Here is a 17,497-nt window from a genome sequence, read left to right as displayed (position 1 = left end):
AAGAAACTTATTACAATACTACAATAACTACTATAACTACAAATACTACTAAAATAATAACAACGGGACGATCATAATAATAAATGAGGGAGAAGATGGCAAAAATGATCAAAATGGTTAAGGAAAAAAACTTAAAAACTATATTTACTTCTTATCAATTAAATAAAAAAAGTAATAATCAGATTTGATTTTAAAATAACTTAAGCCAATAAACGAAGAAATGAAATGTATACAAAAAATTAATATAATGAAAACTGCCAGATAATCTGAAACTGATTTTTTACTGATAGCTTCTATAAAATCTTATGATATTAATGAAAACTAAATCAGGCACTTATTATTTATTTAACAAACCAAAAGAAAATATGAGAAAATAAATGGCAGCACTCCTAGTATGTGTGTATGTGTAAATGTGTATATGTGTGCAAGAAACAGGAAGCGAATTCTATTATTTATACCTGTGATTGAAGTAAATATTTTCACAACTGTTTGTTTATACCTCATCCTCTGCTTCCTGATTGTAAAATTGCCAACAAAACTTAATTTTATATATATCATCATCATCATCATTGTTTAACATCCATCTACCATGTATGCATAGGTAGGACAGTTGAAAGGAGCTGGCCAGGTAGAGAATCTACCTAAGGATACTGTGTCTGTTTTGGCAGGGATTTTACAGCTGGATGCTCTTCCCAACACCAACTATTCTAGAGCTATAGATAGATGGCTTGGATAGACAACTTCAAGTAATAAAATAAGTGACTCACTCCTCAATCTGATATGAAGATGTGACGATCAAGACTAATGGGAAATCTTGATTATTCAGCCATCTGAATTTGGTTATAAATTGCTTTTAACAATACATTTTTATAAATGCAGCATCATTACATATTGATCAATTACTACTATTCTTCAAATACAAATTAATCCAAAGATTTTGAGAATCAGACAGTCTAATTATATTAAGACATCTGAGACTCATATATCTGAGTGATAGAAATATTTATTATAACTTACATGAAAACATTTAAATATGCTTCATGATACTACTAACTAACATTGGGACATAACTAGAAAGTTTAAAGGTCAGTATAATCAATTATATTAACCCAAGTACTTGACTGATACATTATGAACCAGCAAGATTTGAATGTAAATAACTTTTTATATCATAAGTCATTGAGTCTGATGTGCTAAAAGGTTTTTGCCAAACTAACACTCTAATGCTTCTTAATATTAAAACCAGTAAATCTTGGACTCAACTAAATCAACTAGATCATAAATGTACAGATACATAAAGGTACAGTTGTATAAGTTAACTGAAGAACTATTTTAAGATGAGCCAATAGAAATAATTGGGAATGCATTCATAAATATTATACAGAAGTGTAGTTCTACAGACAATGTGAAATTTGAGCCTCAGAGTGTGAGTTACTGGTATTTTGGTGGGAGAACAAGCCAGGGTAGAAGGTGGGGGGAGAAAAGACTGAAAAAAAAGTTTAACTCTTTCACATTCAGATTACTCTGTTAAATGTAATACTTATTTATTCATACTGCTATGAATTAATCATCCATTATTTTGTAGCATTAACATTTCTATGATGTGATTGTTTATTTTTAGAATGACATTGTAGAGTAGGTGTGAGAGGCTAGATCCGGCTGGTTTGAACATAAAACAAGTAGAATATTTGGGTCAGAGATGGCCAGTTTAAATGCTAAAGGGTTAAGTGAAGGAAAATATTTTTATGTAAATTGGGTATTAATTGAATGTATCAGCAGTTAACTTGATTCATTTTCTGTATATAAAGGAATGCAAGAAACTACATAGAAACAGTTCAATTAACCAAGAAACAGCAGTAGGACATATTTTGCTTTAAGAGAAAAAGATTAAATAAATAGAACAGCATAAATTTAATTATATGATGGAGCAAGGAACGCATTGCAAATATGAAATAGTAGAATTAAATACACATAAATATGCAAAGTTTTATTTGATTGCTGTGAGCAAGCTGTAGATAACATACAATTATCTATATCTACTATAAAGCACATTCTACGAAAATTTCATCAATATATACATAATTATAAGACATAGAATACGTATAATGAATACTTACTCTCTCTCTTCTTTCAAAGCTAATCTGTATTCTAGCTTTTCTCCTTTCCATTGGTTCAACTCTTTGTGCATAGAATCTAGATCTTCTTGAATGTAATCCATTATCTTACCCAATGGGTTTGCACTTTTAGTTAAACCTTGGATACTTCCTTGCAACTTTAAAATCTTACTCTCAGTTAGTTCTCTCTGTCTTTGGTATGCAGTATTAGTCATTATAGAGTTCTCCTGAAAAGTTCACAATTCATATCATAAAGAAGACATTTATCAAGGTTGGTGATAAGTATAATAACAAGCAATTTGACTGTATTTATAGATGTACCAGTTGAAATTTGGTTTGTAAATTGGTTATAAGCCACAAAATTTCATTAAATAATTTAGTGGCTTGAAAAACAATTATTTTCGTTAGAAACAAATTTCAAACTAATAACTTAATCTGTAGAAATGAACCACATTTTAACAATATCAATGTCTACATATCATTTTAATTGGTTGATTTCTGATACTCATTAGGTGTCTTACTCCTGCATGTACACATAGTTCCAGTGTGGATTCAAGCTAAATCTAAGAGTGCATAAATCATTCTGAGCTATGAGTAACAGGAATTTTACGAGCTTTAGTTTAGCAGTACTGATTCTTAGTTCAAATCCAGTATGCACATCAGCTATAAGATACAGTTTAAAATACTCAACATACTGTGTACATATTAATGCAGCAGATTGGCAGAATTGATAGAGTATCAGAAAAAATGCCTTGTGATATTTCTTTCATTTCAGTACATTCTGATTTGAAATGATACTGAAGTCAACTTTGCATTTCACCCATCAGAAATCAATAAAATAAAGTATCAGCTATGCACTGGGCCCAATGGTATTAACTAACCCTTTCCCTTCAAAACTGCCAGGCTTGTGTCTAGATTAAATGTAATCAATATCTTAAATAAACATGCAGTTAATAATCCTAAAAAGTAGAGTCATAATTATATTGGTTGCAAATTTTAGCACACGGCCAGCAATTTGGGGAGATGGGTTAAGTCAATGAAATTGACCCAGGTGCTCAACTGGTACTTATTTTGTTGACCCTGAAAGGATGAAATGCAAAGTCAACCTCAGCAGAATCTGAACTAAGAAATGTGCAGATGGACAAAATTCCACTAAGCATTTTGCCTGGAGTGCTAACAATTCTGAGTTAGAGTTATATCAATGACAACAACTCATCTTAAACATTTAACCCTTTAGCATTCAGACTTCTCTGTTAAATGTAATACTTATCTATTCACGTTGTTATGAATTAATCACGCATTAACCTTATTGCTATGGGATTTTGATGATGTGATTGTTTATTTTAAGAACAACATTGTAGCATAGATGTGAGAGGCCAGATCTAGCTGATTTGAACATAAAACAGGAAGAATAGTTTGGCCAGATATCCTAAAGGGTTAAACATTTACTAATGTTAATTGCTGAAGTCAAGAACATGCTAAGTATAATAACTGCTTCCATTAATAAAAGTGAAAAACTAGATATCAAGAAAATTCCATATAAAAAATAATGCACCATTGAAAATATGATAAATATAGCTTATGATGAATACATAGCAGCAATCAAATATAACTGAGTGATGTATTTAGGAATAAATCACTCCAATTCTAAAACATGCAGCACAAACACTTAAAGATGTTTTTCAATGAAAGTAGTAATCTCTCTATTTTGTCAGCTCATTTCCTATTTCTCCACATTCTAGAATGATTCAAGAGAGGAAACAACTACTGGAGTTTATGATTCACCTAATTTCTTACTTTACTAAAATCCCCACAAGCTGTAAGTGTAGTACAATAATGTACTCTAGGAGTAGGAAAAGAATTTCCATTGGAGGCAACTCATGGGAAAGGACATCATACAAGAATTTTAACTTTCAATTCATCAAATTATGAATATATAATTCATCAGAGAAATAATATAATCAAAAGAGTAGATTCCTTGAGGAAAACAGGTTTATTCTAAGACCAATGAGAAATTGATTTACAATTGAAAAGAATTGGCATGAAATATTTCTCTCTTGGATGAAAATTGCATTTAAAAGCAAAAACTAGTGTTCCGAATAAAATATAGCACAATACAAAAAATAAATTCAAGGATAGGCATTTTGTGTAGGATTAAGTTTTACAGAGTAATCAATAAATGAAGTTTTACATAAGTTTCCTAAAATTTTCAAAATGTGAATAGGTTAAAGAATAATTTAATTGTTAGAAGGTAAATAATCAGAGCAGTAAATAATTAGAGATGTTTTGAAATTTGCAGCCATCTTGCAATTCAAAAGTAGGCTAAAATTTTCATTCAAGAATTATTCAGTATCTTGTAAAATGTTTTCTCCATATCATCATCGTCATCATCATCATTATTATATCAATGTTTCAATGCAAGAGAAGAAAACAGTAAACTCTTACAGAAAAAACCCAATCAATAACATGAAAATAATAAAGTAAAAATAATAAATCTGATATATTATTATGTGAATGAAATTCTGGACAGACACTGAAAAGAATAGTACAATAGGAATGAAAGAAGAAAACAACAAATAGAGATGTATACATGCTAAAAGGCAAATGAACAATACAAGTAGATAAAATATCATTGATGAAATGCACAACAAATGCTTCATTTCTTTTTGATTAATGTAAGCTACCTGATACCACATTTCGTAAAGACAATGCTAATGGGAGCAGTAAAGAAGATAACTTTAAAAAAATTAATAAAGACTTGAAGATGTTTAATTACCAGGAGATCAAAGGAAACACATTAATAGAAAGACAGAAAAAATGTCTAAAAAAATTATAATTAGATCACAAGTTTATTAAGACACAAATTACAATTAACAAAGAGAAATGGCTTGATGTAGGGAAAAACTATTACAGAATGTAAGAAACATAGCAATAACTTCTGCAGGATTAAAGTTACAATATAGCAGTATAGCTGTATCTAAAAATCACAGGTATGTTTCTACAACACATAAAATATATCATGAGTGACTATAATTGATGAATTATAAGATAAAATAGAAAAGGGCAACATTAAGTGTTATTTAAATGAGAATCATAAATATTGTTTAAAAAAAAGTTGTTCAAGAAAATGACATTTTAGAGAGCATTCATATTCAAATTCCTTAAAGTACTTTAGATCCGTCAATTGGTATGTTAATTTTAACATTATAAGTTTTTGAAAATAGACAAACTGCTACACAAGAATGTTAAGAATGGCTCTGAATGTTACATGGGGAGCCGATTTAACCAATGAGCAACTTAGTCAAGCTCTACCCAAAGTGACTGAGAAGATCCACAGAGAAGAATGAGAATTGCTGGTCATTCCGTCAGGCACCCAGAAGAACCTGCGTTAAATGGTCTTATGGCAGTCATTTGAAGGAAGAATCAACAGGGGAAGAAAACATCTAACCTATGTGGACAACTTGCGTCAGGACAGTGGTATGGCAAATGTTGATGAATTAAGAACATGCATGTGCATGGGGGACTGTGATGGATGGTGTGCTCACATGAAACATCAAAGTATCTGGGAGGATGGCCAAACTAAACTAACTAAACATGAATAATCAGACTAACTGCTGGCTAAACTTTATTCTAAAAGTTCCACAGCTATATATCTCTGGAAATGGAAATTCATTTGAATGCAGTTCTTGAAAAGAAGAACAAGTAAAGTGAGACTCAGTAAATGTAACAAGAAGTGTAGCTAAGTTTGGTTTAAGTGGAATACATAAACTTAACAAATAGAAATCAGTATATCCTACTTAACATGGATATAAAGTAAGAATACCTTAAGACTGCAATATTTGTCTTGAGAAAGCATCTCATATAAATGTATAGTGTTAAAAAGCATAGAAACAGACAAAAAAATGCCCTGCCATGGGGGTGAAACTGCTAGACCATATAATTTCTGCATACTTGCACATCATCAGTAACAGGTATCCACTATCACTGTATGCTAGTCAAAGTTCACCTCTAGTGACATATAGGAAAACAATGCCTAATCAGTTGCTGGTGTCACTAATACTAATTTTAATTCAACCCACCAGCTATTTGTGACACCAGTGACCAAAAAAGTCACTGTTTTATTCTATATACCAGTAGAGGTGAAGTTTGGCTAGCATGCAGTTATATTTGATATCTGCTGATGATGATGTGCAAATATGCAGAAATCACATGATCTAAATGTTTCATTGCCAGTACTGCAAATTTTTCATCTACCACTGACATTATATATCTATATGTGATACTTTCTTAAGATGAATACCACAGTATCATAACATTCTTATAGTATATCCACATTAAGTAGGATATACAGATTGCTGTTTGGTACTAATGCTGCTTCCATTGCTAGCCTATACTGTAGGATGTTATATGGTTTTCCATTTGTTTATAGACTTTGCAAGAAACCAAGTTGTTAAGATATAGGAATAGTGCTGGTATGCAGTAAGAGAGAAAGATAGAGGTAAGCAATAATCTTATTAGCATAGGGTTGGATATAGATGAAAAGTAACAATGGTGCACAAATATAAGACTGTTAATATACTGGGTTTATAGAGTGAGATTTAAAAATAAAGTAAGAATAAAACAGCTCACATAGCAAGACATAATTTCAATTGAAGATTAAAAATAGCTCAACAAAATTGCATTTTCCAAATCTTGGCGAATGTTATAGAGTAAAAATTCTAAATATCAAATGCTAAAATCCAAGACAAGGTAAACTACAAGGGAGTATGAAGAGAAGAAACTGATAATTCAATATAATATTTTCAGTGCAAGCAATAGGCGATACTCTACTCAAAATAAAGGGACCAGTAACTGAAAAAAGAATAAGTCAGATGAAGTTCTGAGAATGGGTAATCCTAAAGGCAATAAAGGAATTATTTCTCAGTGTGAAGGGAAATATAACTGAAGTGGCATAGGAAAGAACAGTGATGCTGAATGGTTATGCAGCATTGGCATCGAATATGGAAGATCTGAAAAAGAGGGAGAAGAAAAAGTTTTAACTTTTTGCTACCAACCATCTTGAAACCATACTTGGTGCTACGATACTAAGTCCCTCTTTTAAGGTGATCTAAATTAAAATATTCCATCAAAATTTCATATTGATTTATGCCCCAAACACCAACTTAATAATGACAAATTTATTTTAATAAATTCTTCATTATTTTCAAAATTAATTGAAATAAAGGCAGTACATTTCAAAATAAATATGGTAAGAAAAGGCTAAATATGATTTGTTGGTTGTAAAGTTGCATTTAAGATGAAGTGTAAGTGAACTTAAAAGAAGTGGCTGGCTAATAAAAGGATTAGTTGAGCTGTTCAGGAGAAGAGTCGCACAAAGAAAAAAAAAAAAGAATGACATCTGTTGAAGGAAATATGCTGTGCTGATTAAAGATTGGCATACGGTGACAATGTATGGAGACCAAGGGATGTATAAGAAATTGTATTATATGAAAACATTGGGGTTTATAAATGACATAGGATAAAAAGAGAAGTGGCAGATCATGTGAGTAAGAAGAAAAAAAAGTGAAGCAATGACTGATGGTAGTGATACTTTATTTCTTTCTCAGCAAATCCACAGGATGGTAGTGAATTGATTGATAAAGCCTGGAATGTGAAAGCTCTGTTTTGGTTCTTCAAAAAAGAAGAAGGGTGAGAAGGTGAGAGAGGGGGAGAGGGAAAGAAACAGAGTGAGTACTTGTTGTACTTATTGATCGTAAAGGAATGAAAAACAAAGTCAACCTTAGTGGGAATAGAACTCGAACCACAAAGAACCAGAACAAATACTGCAAGGCATTCTATCCAATGCTGTAACAACTCTGCCAATTAACTGCATTATAATGATGATAACAAGGAGGAAGGCATGTAGCTCTGTGTATTAGATGTTGACTAATGTATTAGAAATAAAAGAAAAATGATAAGACAGAAAATTAAAAGACAAAGGAAGCAAAAACAGAAACTTATCTTCAACTTCAAATTAATGTATATGTAGGAATTTACTTGTACTAAACCAAAATACAAATAATAAATTAAATAATATAATATGCAATACAATCGTGATTTCTAAAAGCAAAGTACAACAAACAGTAGGCAGAAAACCCAAATCAGAAAATATTAATTAAATATCATTAAAAAGAGAAAATTTAAATTGCAGAAAATGCCCAAGGAAAGAAATGGAGATGCAACAAAATTAAATGAGTTAAGAACCAAAAGTGCATAATATCTGAAATAAAAATTCCCACAATACCAATAGTGTGAGAAAGAGATGATGCTTTTGTATTAAAAAACATGATTAAGAATTCATTATTGTGATAACAATAGGATAAAGGAATATAAAGTATGTATTTCCAATCAGTTAAATATCAAAATGCAGAGAGCAAAGGGCTGGAATTTGAACAAAATATACAATAAAAAAGAACACCCACTCACCTACCCACACACATACAGCTTCTTTTTTGTTCCCTTGATAATGTTGAAAATGAAAGATGTATCTATTAATAGCTTAATATTTAATACAGGGCCTGTAAAAAGTCATTCTCAGAACTAGGTAAACTGTGTGCTACTTATCACACACAATTTGACTTAATATTATGGTACTTGCAGGACATAGCAGCTGGTCTCTCTCATCCTAATATCTTCATTAAAACAGATACATTGAATCTTTCAGGTTTTAGTGAAATTCTTCAAGGAAGATGAGGTTAGCAGTCCAAAAGAACTGGCATAGTGTTACTATAGTAATAGCAGTAAGCCTGAACGCATTGAAAATTTCATAGTGATTCATGTAAATACAGTTGCTAGTAAAATGAATGACTAGAGCTTGGTACAGCTGCCCTGAATCAAGAGGGTGGCTGTTGGAAGACCTTATGTCAGGCTACAGGATTCTGCACCACGCCACACAAGCAGAAGAACCAAGTTGTGGCTGTCAGACAAGTTTTGTGACCAAGGCTATAGTAAAAGATACATACTCAAGGTGACATGCAATAGGACTGAACCTGGAACTATGTGGTTGGGAAACAATCTTCTTACTACACAGCCACACCTGCACCTAAGATATCTATCTTTGCAATATGAAAGCCAAACAAAAACTAACATATTTGAATAAAGTAGTCACAGACGAAAAACAGGGGTGTTGGGTTCAGAATATCTTTCATCAGTATAATCAAGACTACCCAGGTGTTAAATAGCAACTGACTCACAGCAAAGTGAACTTGTCCAATGAAAGCTAACTGCGATGGCAACAAACCCAGCACAATGACTACAATGAGATTCTCATCTACCTTATTCATAGGTAAAGAAATCTAAATCCCATTCTGTGTGAAGTTAGTTTTTTTGCCAATAAACAAAGCAGTCACTGCAACGATAAGAACAACATAACCCATATAACATAAATGAAGATTGATTGCTTCAGCTTTCTCAGAAAGATTCAAGTGCAGATTGATTTTCTTGGAAAAAAGTTTATATTAGGAATATCTCTTTGACAGCAACATATATCAACACTGGCTTATTTCTAATGTCTTTCATTTGTGAGTTAAACAATTAAACTGCCAATGGGAAGAGCCATCAAAGTATACATTCTAGTTGGAAATCTGTGACGTGTTAAAATATTGATGACAACAAAAAAAAGTCAAAGAATTTGCAATGAATATTACTTAAAATGTGCAAGTGTGTGTGCATGCAATATACATAAAGTGAAATCGCTGCTATTGCTTTAGTCCGTTTTGCATTAAATATTAATACATCAGTGCAATCTAAATGAAGAGATAAAATTTAAACAAATTGAAAATGCTTTATTTTATTAGTCTGATATGTTTTGCGTTATTTTAATGTTGATCCAAGATTACACCCATTTTATCTAGTCCAATCAAACTTTGTAAATAATGATAATAATAATAATCCATTTTATGGGCTGCAAGAACCTCACAAATACATACAAAGCATTTTATGCAATAAAACTGGAGATGATAAAAATGTAACACAACATGGAAAAAAAAAACAGATTAAAACTTTACAAGGATTTTGAAATAAAACAAAGACCCCACAATGAAATATGAACCACCACCTATGGTGAATCAGGGTAGTTACCTTCTCTCACCTACACTCTCTGAGAAGGACTCAAGAACTGGCTATCTCACCATGTCATCAATTCACTACAGGGAAAGTTCACTGTCATCAATTCACCATTTCTCCTTTCAATAAAATAGCTTTTAACTATTACTGGTGAGATACTATGGATATATTTTCTTGATAAACTTTCCTCATGGTGAATTGATGGCAGTGAACTTACCTGTAATCCTATCTCACATGCAACAGTTTGCCACTTGCACCAACTTTTCATCAAATTTCCTAGAGGGCAGCATCTTCATCCTCATCTTATACATAAAGAAGTTGACGAAGGCTTGGTCAAAGCAATACAATCCTATCCCCAATTCTTAAAATGTGTGAACTATGCAATCCCTTTGCTATAACCAGAAGATGGAGGAAAACTGCTAGCTCTCCTTGTCAAAACAAAGGCAGCTGAGGGATCTTTATGAAGGTCTTGGCTAATAGTGGGAACCATCCTACATGCAGTAACAGCTAAGTGTCTTTGCTCCACTTACTAGCAAATGCACAAAAATGGAATGAGTGGAAATATCAATAATTAGCGTAGTGACACTGGAAAGATTAAATGCAAAGTCAAACCACACAAAATCAATCATAGTACTTGACTACTTATAAAGCCTGAAGAAGGAAACTTAAACTTAAACCAGTAGGATTTGTACTTGGTGTGTAAAGAAGTCTAACTAAATACCAAAAAGAGCTTAGTATAAGACTTAACCAATATGCTATTCTAAAAACAAATCCTACTGTTCTGTAACATGAGAACTGCACTTCAAATTTCAGTGGAGGGCACCTTCAATTAAAGCAACTCCAGTACTTATCTGGTAATTATTATATCAGTCCCTCAAAGATGAAAGACAATGTTGATGATGGCAGTAGTTGAACTCAGAAAATAGAGAGGCATAACTAAAAGTGCAAATACATCTTATCTGATTCTTTGTAGGTTATGCCAGTCATCATCCTTCTAAAGGGTTAAGACCTCCTTCAGTCATGAATGACTATGGATTGCTCCGAGAAAGTTCTTCTCTGAGGTACAAGTCTGGGCAAGGTTGTTTATGGAAGACCGGCAGATTCCCATGCATACCAGCCTCCCCTCTCCATGCCACTGATGTTATCCAAGGGAAAGACAAACACCGATACAGCTTGGCACCAGTGATATAACAACTAAACACAGAGCCCAGTCTGGAGATCAAACTCACTACCTTATGAGTGTGATCCTGATGCTCTAATCACTGAGTCATGTGCCTTATGAATACTGATAATGATGATGATGATAATAATAATAATAATAACAATAATAATAATAATCATAATAACAATAATAATAATAATTATTATTATCATTATTAAGAAGGTATAAAGTTGGTAGAATCATTAGCATGCCAGCAAAGTGCTCACTGGCATTTCTTCTGGCTCTTTACATGCTGGGCTCAAATCCTGCTGAAGTCAACATCGGAATTCATCATTTCAGGGTTGATAAAATAAAGTACTAGTCAAGTATTGGAGCTAATGTTACTGACTTGCTCCTTCTCTCGAAATTCCTAACCTTGTGCCAGAATTAGAAAAATATTATTATTATTGTTATCAAGGTCGCAAGCTGGCAGAATTGTTAGAGCATTAGACAAAATGGTTAGCAACATTTTTTCAGGTTCTTTATACTCTGAGTTCACATCCTGCTGAAGTGGACCTTGCCATTCATCCTTTTACTGTTGATAAAATCAGTACCTGTTGAGCACTGAGATGATGTAACTGACTCAACCCATTCCTTTAAAGTTGCTGGCATTGTGCCAAAAATTTGAAGCCATTTCTAACAGTTACAGAAAGTCACACATTTTGAGAATGGGTGAAGTTGATTCAATCCATCCCAAGTATTTTTTTTTTTACCTTCAAACATGGCGGGATGAAAGACAGAGTTGACCTCAGTGACATGTCAACTCAGAAGGAAAGGGAATGCAATAAATGTATGGAAATTTTCTTTCCTATTCTCAGTAAATTCTGCCATTCCACCACCATAATAATAATAATAGTTTCAAATTTTGGCACAAGGCCAGCAAGTTCAGGGGGAGGGGTAAGTCAACTACATTCAGCTAGTACTTATTTTATCAACTCCAAAAGGATGAAAGGTAAAATCGACCTCAGTGGAATTTGAACTCAGAACATAAGGACAGATGAAATGCTGCAAAGCATTTTGCCCAGTATGTTAATCATTCTGCCAGGCTGCTGCCTTATGATGATAATTAAAATGATGATGATGATGATGATGATGAGCTTTCTTTATCAGCAAAAAGGAACAAAAAAAAAAAAATAAAATTAGGCCATATTCCTTTTGAGCGTTAAGCCTCACAGAGGCAATGACTAAACCTTTGGCTTTATATTGTGCTTGAGAAGACCCATCAAACTGAACAAAATCGCAGTCGTGGCAGATACTGGCATCACACAAATGGCACCTGTGCCAGTGTCACGTAAAAGCACCCATTACACTCTTGGAGTGATTGGCATTAGGAAGGGCATCCAACCATAGAATATCATACCATGCAATGATTCCATCATTATGGTGGGGTATAGTTTGTTAGATGTGCAGGATCCAGAAATTATTGCCTATCTTTAGAAGACTGTAGAATATGCATTAATGGGTAGTATTTGTATGTCACAGTGAGCAAGATATTACTTATGGTGTTGTTTGTCCCAAGGCTGAACTTCACTGAATTCACTTATTTCTATTTCTTTACTGCCCACAAGGGGCTACACACAGAGGGGACAAACAAGGACAGACAAACGGATTAAGTCGATTATATCGACCCCAGTGCATAACTGGTACTTAATTTATTGACCCCGAAAGGATGAAAGGCAAAGTCGACCTCGGCGGAATTTGAACTCAGAACGCAGTGGCAGACGAAATACCGCTAAGCATTTCACCCGGCGTGCTAACCATTTCTGCCAGCTCGCCTATGATCCAAGACTGCTGGGTGGTTCTTTTGCAGTCCAAACAGAATCTTTGATTGATTGCTGACTCATGATATCACAAATCAATTCAGGATAAGCATAACATGGTTCACAATTGAGCATATTGAGTTATCCCTGATCAGTGATGTAAGAACTAACGATAAACAAGGGAAGGTGTATATCAAACCATTTAGCAGTTCTATGCAAGGAATATTGTCATCTCTGAAAGCTATCTCTATCATATTAAATCCTTTTCTTTAGTATATCTTCATAAACTTCTATTAAATTCACTAAGAATTAAAATCTATATTTCTCTCTCTCAGTTGCCAAGGATATACACTACACTTATTTCAAAAGGTAAAGTCTATTAGAGAGTTGTCAAGTTTGTCCTAATTATGTCAATTTTGGTATTTTTCAAGTCAGTTTTAAATGAAAAAAGAAAAGTAAATAAATAAACTATTGTTTAACTTTCTTTACAGAAATATTGTAATGTTTAATATGTTTCCCAATTCCTCAAACTATATGACATGTGGTTCGAAATCAACTCATTCATAACTAATTGAAAAGCAATGTTAAATAAACTCTATCATTCATACTTTCTGTCTATTCATCTTTCTCTCTTGACAGTTAACGAGTGAGAAACGAACAAGATGTTAGAGAGAGAGAGAGAGAGAGAGAGAGAGAGAGAGAGAGAGACAGAGAGAGAGAGAGAGAGAGACAGAGACAGAGAGAGAGAGAGACAGAGGGAGAAAGACAGAGAGATGGTTAAATGACTTAAAGACTTTGCATGTGTATAAAGATGGACATGTTGCAGCAGTTAAGATTTACTGAATTTTCTTTCTTGCTAGAAATACATAACATACTGAAACAATCTGCAGAAGTCTTTGATTTAGATATCCGTTTGGTTACTATGACAGTTTCTCTTAGAAAAAAATTCAATATACTTAGTATATAATAAACAAATGTTTATAATGGTTGCTTAAGAATCATGTTGGCAAGTTTCCTGTTATAAAAAAGAACAGCATGCATATATATACACACACATATATATACATACAGATATATATATATATATATACACACACACACACACACACACACACACACATATATACATACATACATATACATATATATACAGACATATATATATACAAACATATATACATACATACACACACACACATGTTCTCTCCTATTAATACTATTCAGCATTATTACAATGCATTTGTGAATAAAATATTTCCATATTATATATATATATATATATATAGATATACACACACACATAGATATATACACACACACATACACACACACATATATATACATACATTTATATACATACATACACGTAGATATACACACACACACACACACACACATATATATATATACATACATACATACATACATATACTTGGAAATGGATGCATGGCTTTCAATTAAATATAATATAGTATATATATATATTATTCATAATATATATATATGCATACATATACATACATATGTATATGCATATATATATTATATATATGCATACATATATATATAAATGCATACACATATATATATGTATGTATGTATGTATGTATGTATATATATATATATATATATATATATATATACATACATACAAATACACACATGCACACACACATACATATATATATACATATGTATGTAGATATACATACATATATGTAGATATATATACATACATATATCATTCAACCATGGTAGTGGATGAATATATTCTGAAGTCCATCATTTCATCAATCACATCAGCTTCCAAGCTTCACCACTAATTCAGTTTTCAACTAAATTGCAAACTGTTGACAGTTTTAAAGAGGACACCTCCACAGTTACACTTTGAGATTTGGTTCAATAGAAAAAGAGTTACATCAAAATATCTGCAACCTCAGGGGGGTGGGGCAGTAAGGCACCTATTCATCTTCAAGTAACATAATTTTTTTAATTTTCAAATAAAAGTATACTTTTCTTAGAAAAGTATAATAGAAAAATGCATGAAAAATTCATGAATAAAAATTAGTAGAAAAAAAGTTATGAGGTGAAATGTCATGAAATTTATTGTCAGTAAGTGAGCAAGTAAGAAGTAACACCCCAAAGATAAGAATATATTTCTAAAATGAATATTTACATTCTAACATGGTGAGTTGGCAGAAATGTTACCATGCTGGACGAAATGCTTAGCAGTTTTTCGTTCTAAGTTGAAATTCCACCAAGGTTGACTTTACCTTTATTTTTAATATGCTGTTGGATTAGGGTAAGTTAAACTTTTATTATTAATTTTCTCTTGCAGCTTTAATTAACTTGCTTTCTGCTTTTTTTGCTTTTCCTTTTTAGTTGCTTCCTTTTCTTTTTAGTTAATTATAAAAATCAGGCTAGTTATTAATGTATTACATGCTTCAGATATGTGCATCTAAATTTATTGGGGCAAGAATATAGTCATTTTTGGCTGCGTCTCTATGGGCAGACCTGAAGGGATGTAGTAAGGCTGTCCAGAAAAGGTACTGGTTAAAAGTGCTTATATTCTAAATTTACTTTTTAAATTTAAAATTAAATAAAAGGGAATTTTCATAAATCAAATTTATATCAATGGGATGTAGATAATTTTAATTTGTGTATATTTGATATGCTTTTATAATTACTTTTGTAGTGAATAATTATTGATAGATCTAGATTAGCAGCAATCAGTGCTATTATCACCAACTCAAAATCTTGATTACTTAAGGTGAGCCTGGTAACTGGTTTTGGGGTTTTGTTGTTTGTAACTTTTGGTGAACCATGATGCAACCAACAAGATGGTAAAATTCCCTGCCATTAATTTGGTGTGGATGGGTTATATCAAATAATTCAATCGCAACATGTATTTAAATTAAACATGAAAAAATTGAAATATCATCACTTACATGGAAAAATTGAAATATTATTTTTCAGTATTTTATAAGTTAAAATCTTAAATTATTAATTGACACATTATCAATTATCTTATAGCAGCAATGCCTGGAAAAATCATGGATTACATGGAAAAATACAAGCATGAAAAGTAATATTCTTAAGATTATAAACCTGGAAAAGTACAGGGCAAGTTAGTGCACCTGGAAATGTATAGGACAAGCTATTACTTCTTGTAAAGTAAAGAATAAGAAATGTTTTACTTAAAATATTGCAGTAAAAATTAAAATTTGAATATTAAAAATTATTTTATTATAGTTTACAAATAACACTATACTTGTTTAAGTAGAATTTGGCTAATTTACTACCTTAAATACAGAAAAAAGCGACTAATTATACAAACTTACAAATTAGCTGAACAGTTTTGTACAATAAATTTAAAAGACGAGAACTGTAAAGAGTGATAAATTAGAAGAAGTGGCATTCTTTGCTGCAATATTTCAAGTAAAAAGTTTCTTATTCTTTACTTTACAAGAAGTAATAGCTTGTCTTATACTTTCCCAGGTGTAATAACTTGTCCTGTACTTTTCCATGTTTATAATCTTAAGAATATTACTTTTCATGCTCGCATTTTTCCATGCAATATATATATCTACACACATACACATACAGGGTGCGGTGAATATATTTTCATCTAAATTACACAAAAATGAAAATAACATTGACATCTCATTTTAGACATATTTATCAAAATTTATCTCTCGCTCAGATGCGCCCCACACATAATAATCAAGAGGGTTGTAGTCTGGGGAGTCAGGTGGCCAGATGTTAGGGGTGATGTTGCAGAAATTGTCTGACAGCTATGACTGGGTTCTCCTGGTTATGTTGGCATGGTGCAGAGTCCAGTTGCCAGACATAGGGGCTTCTAGCAGCTACCCTCTTGATCCAGGGCAGCGCACTACTGTGTCAAGGCACTTGATGTAGGCGTTCATGCTGAGTCTGAGGCCGTGTCGGAAGGCATAATGTCACCATCACTAGTGGTCACCCCAAGCACCATGATGTTGACTGGTACATGTTTTTGGGACACAGCAAGCCAACGGTTGTTCTGTGTGTTTACTATCTTATTGTATTGGAGCTTCTGGCACAAATGCCAAGCAGTACAGCATGTCATTTAAAAATTTCTTGCAGAATGAATTGCATCATGGTGCTGTTTTTCTCACAGTTGGTGTGCAACTGACCCTACTATACTATGTAGTCGACAAAATGAAAAACAAATTATGTGCATGCATGAAGCAAAAAATATGATATGACAACAATTTACCCATCACACTCTGTATATCTATCTATTTATATATATATATATATATATATATATATATATATAT

At 32.3% G+C, this 17,497-nt stretch overlaps 1 protein-coding gene across 2 annotated transcripts in view; it reads right to left on the bottom strand.

Moving 5' to 3' along the window:
• Positions 1-17,497, bottom strand: part of LOC106877218 (TRAF3-interacting protein 1) — a 202,974-nt gene that overhangs the window by 11,754 nt on the left and 173,723 nt on the right. For both annotated transcript variants that reach the window (XM_052968703.1, XM_052968704.1), the window contains one exon: positions 2,118-2,341. In XM_052968703.1, the coding sequence (XP_052824663.1) occupies positions 2,118-2,341 (224 nt within the window). The remainder of the gene's footprint in view (positions 1-2,117; positions 2,342-17,497) is intronic.

Source organism: Octopus bimaculoides, chromosome 6 (genome assembly GCF_001194135.2).
Source record: "Octopus bimaculoides isolate UCB-OBI-ISO-001 chromosome 6, ASM119413v2, whole genome shotgun sequence".
Taxonomy (NCBI): Eukaryota; Metazoa; Mollusca; class Cephalopoda; order Octopoda; family Octopodidae; genus Octopus; species Octopus bimaculoides.
Note: the sequence above shows the minus strand (reverse complement) of the source record. Positions and strands in the feature narration are given on the sequence as shown.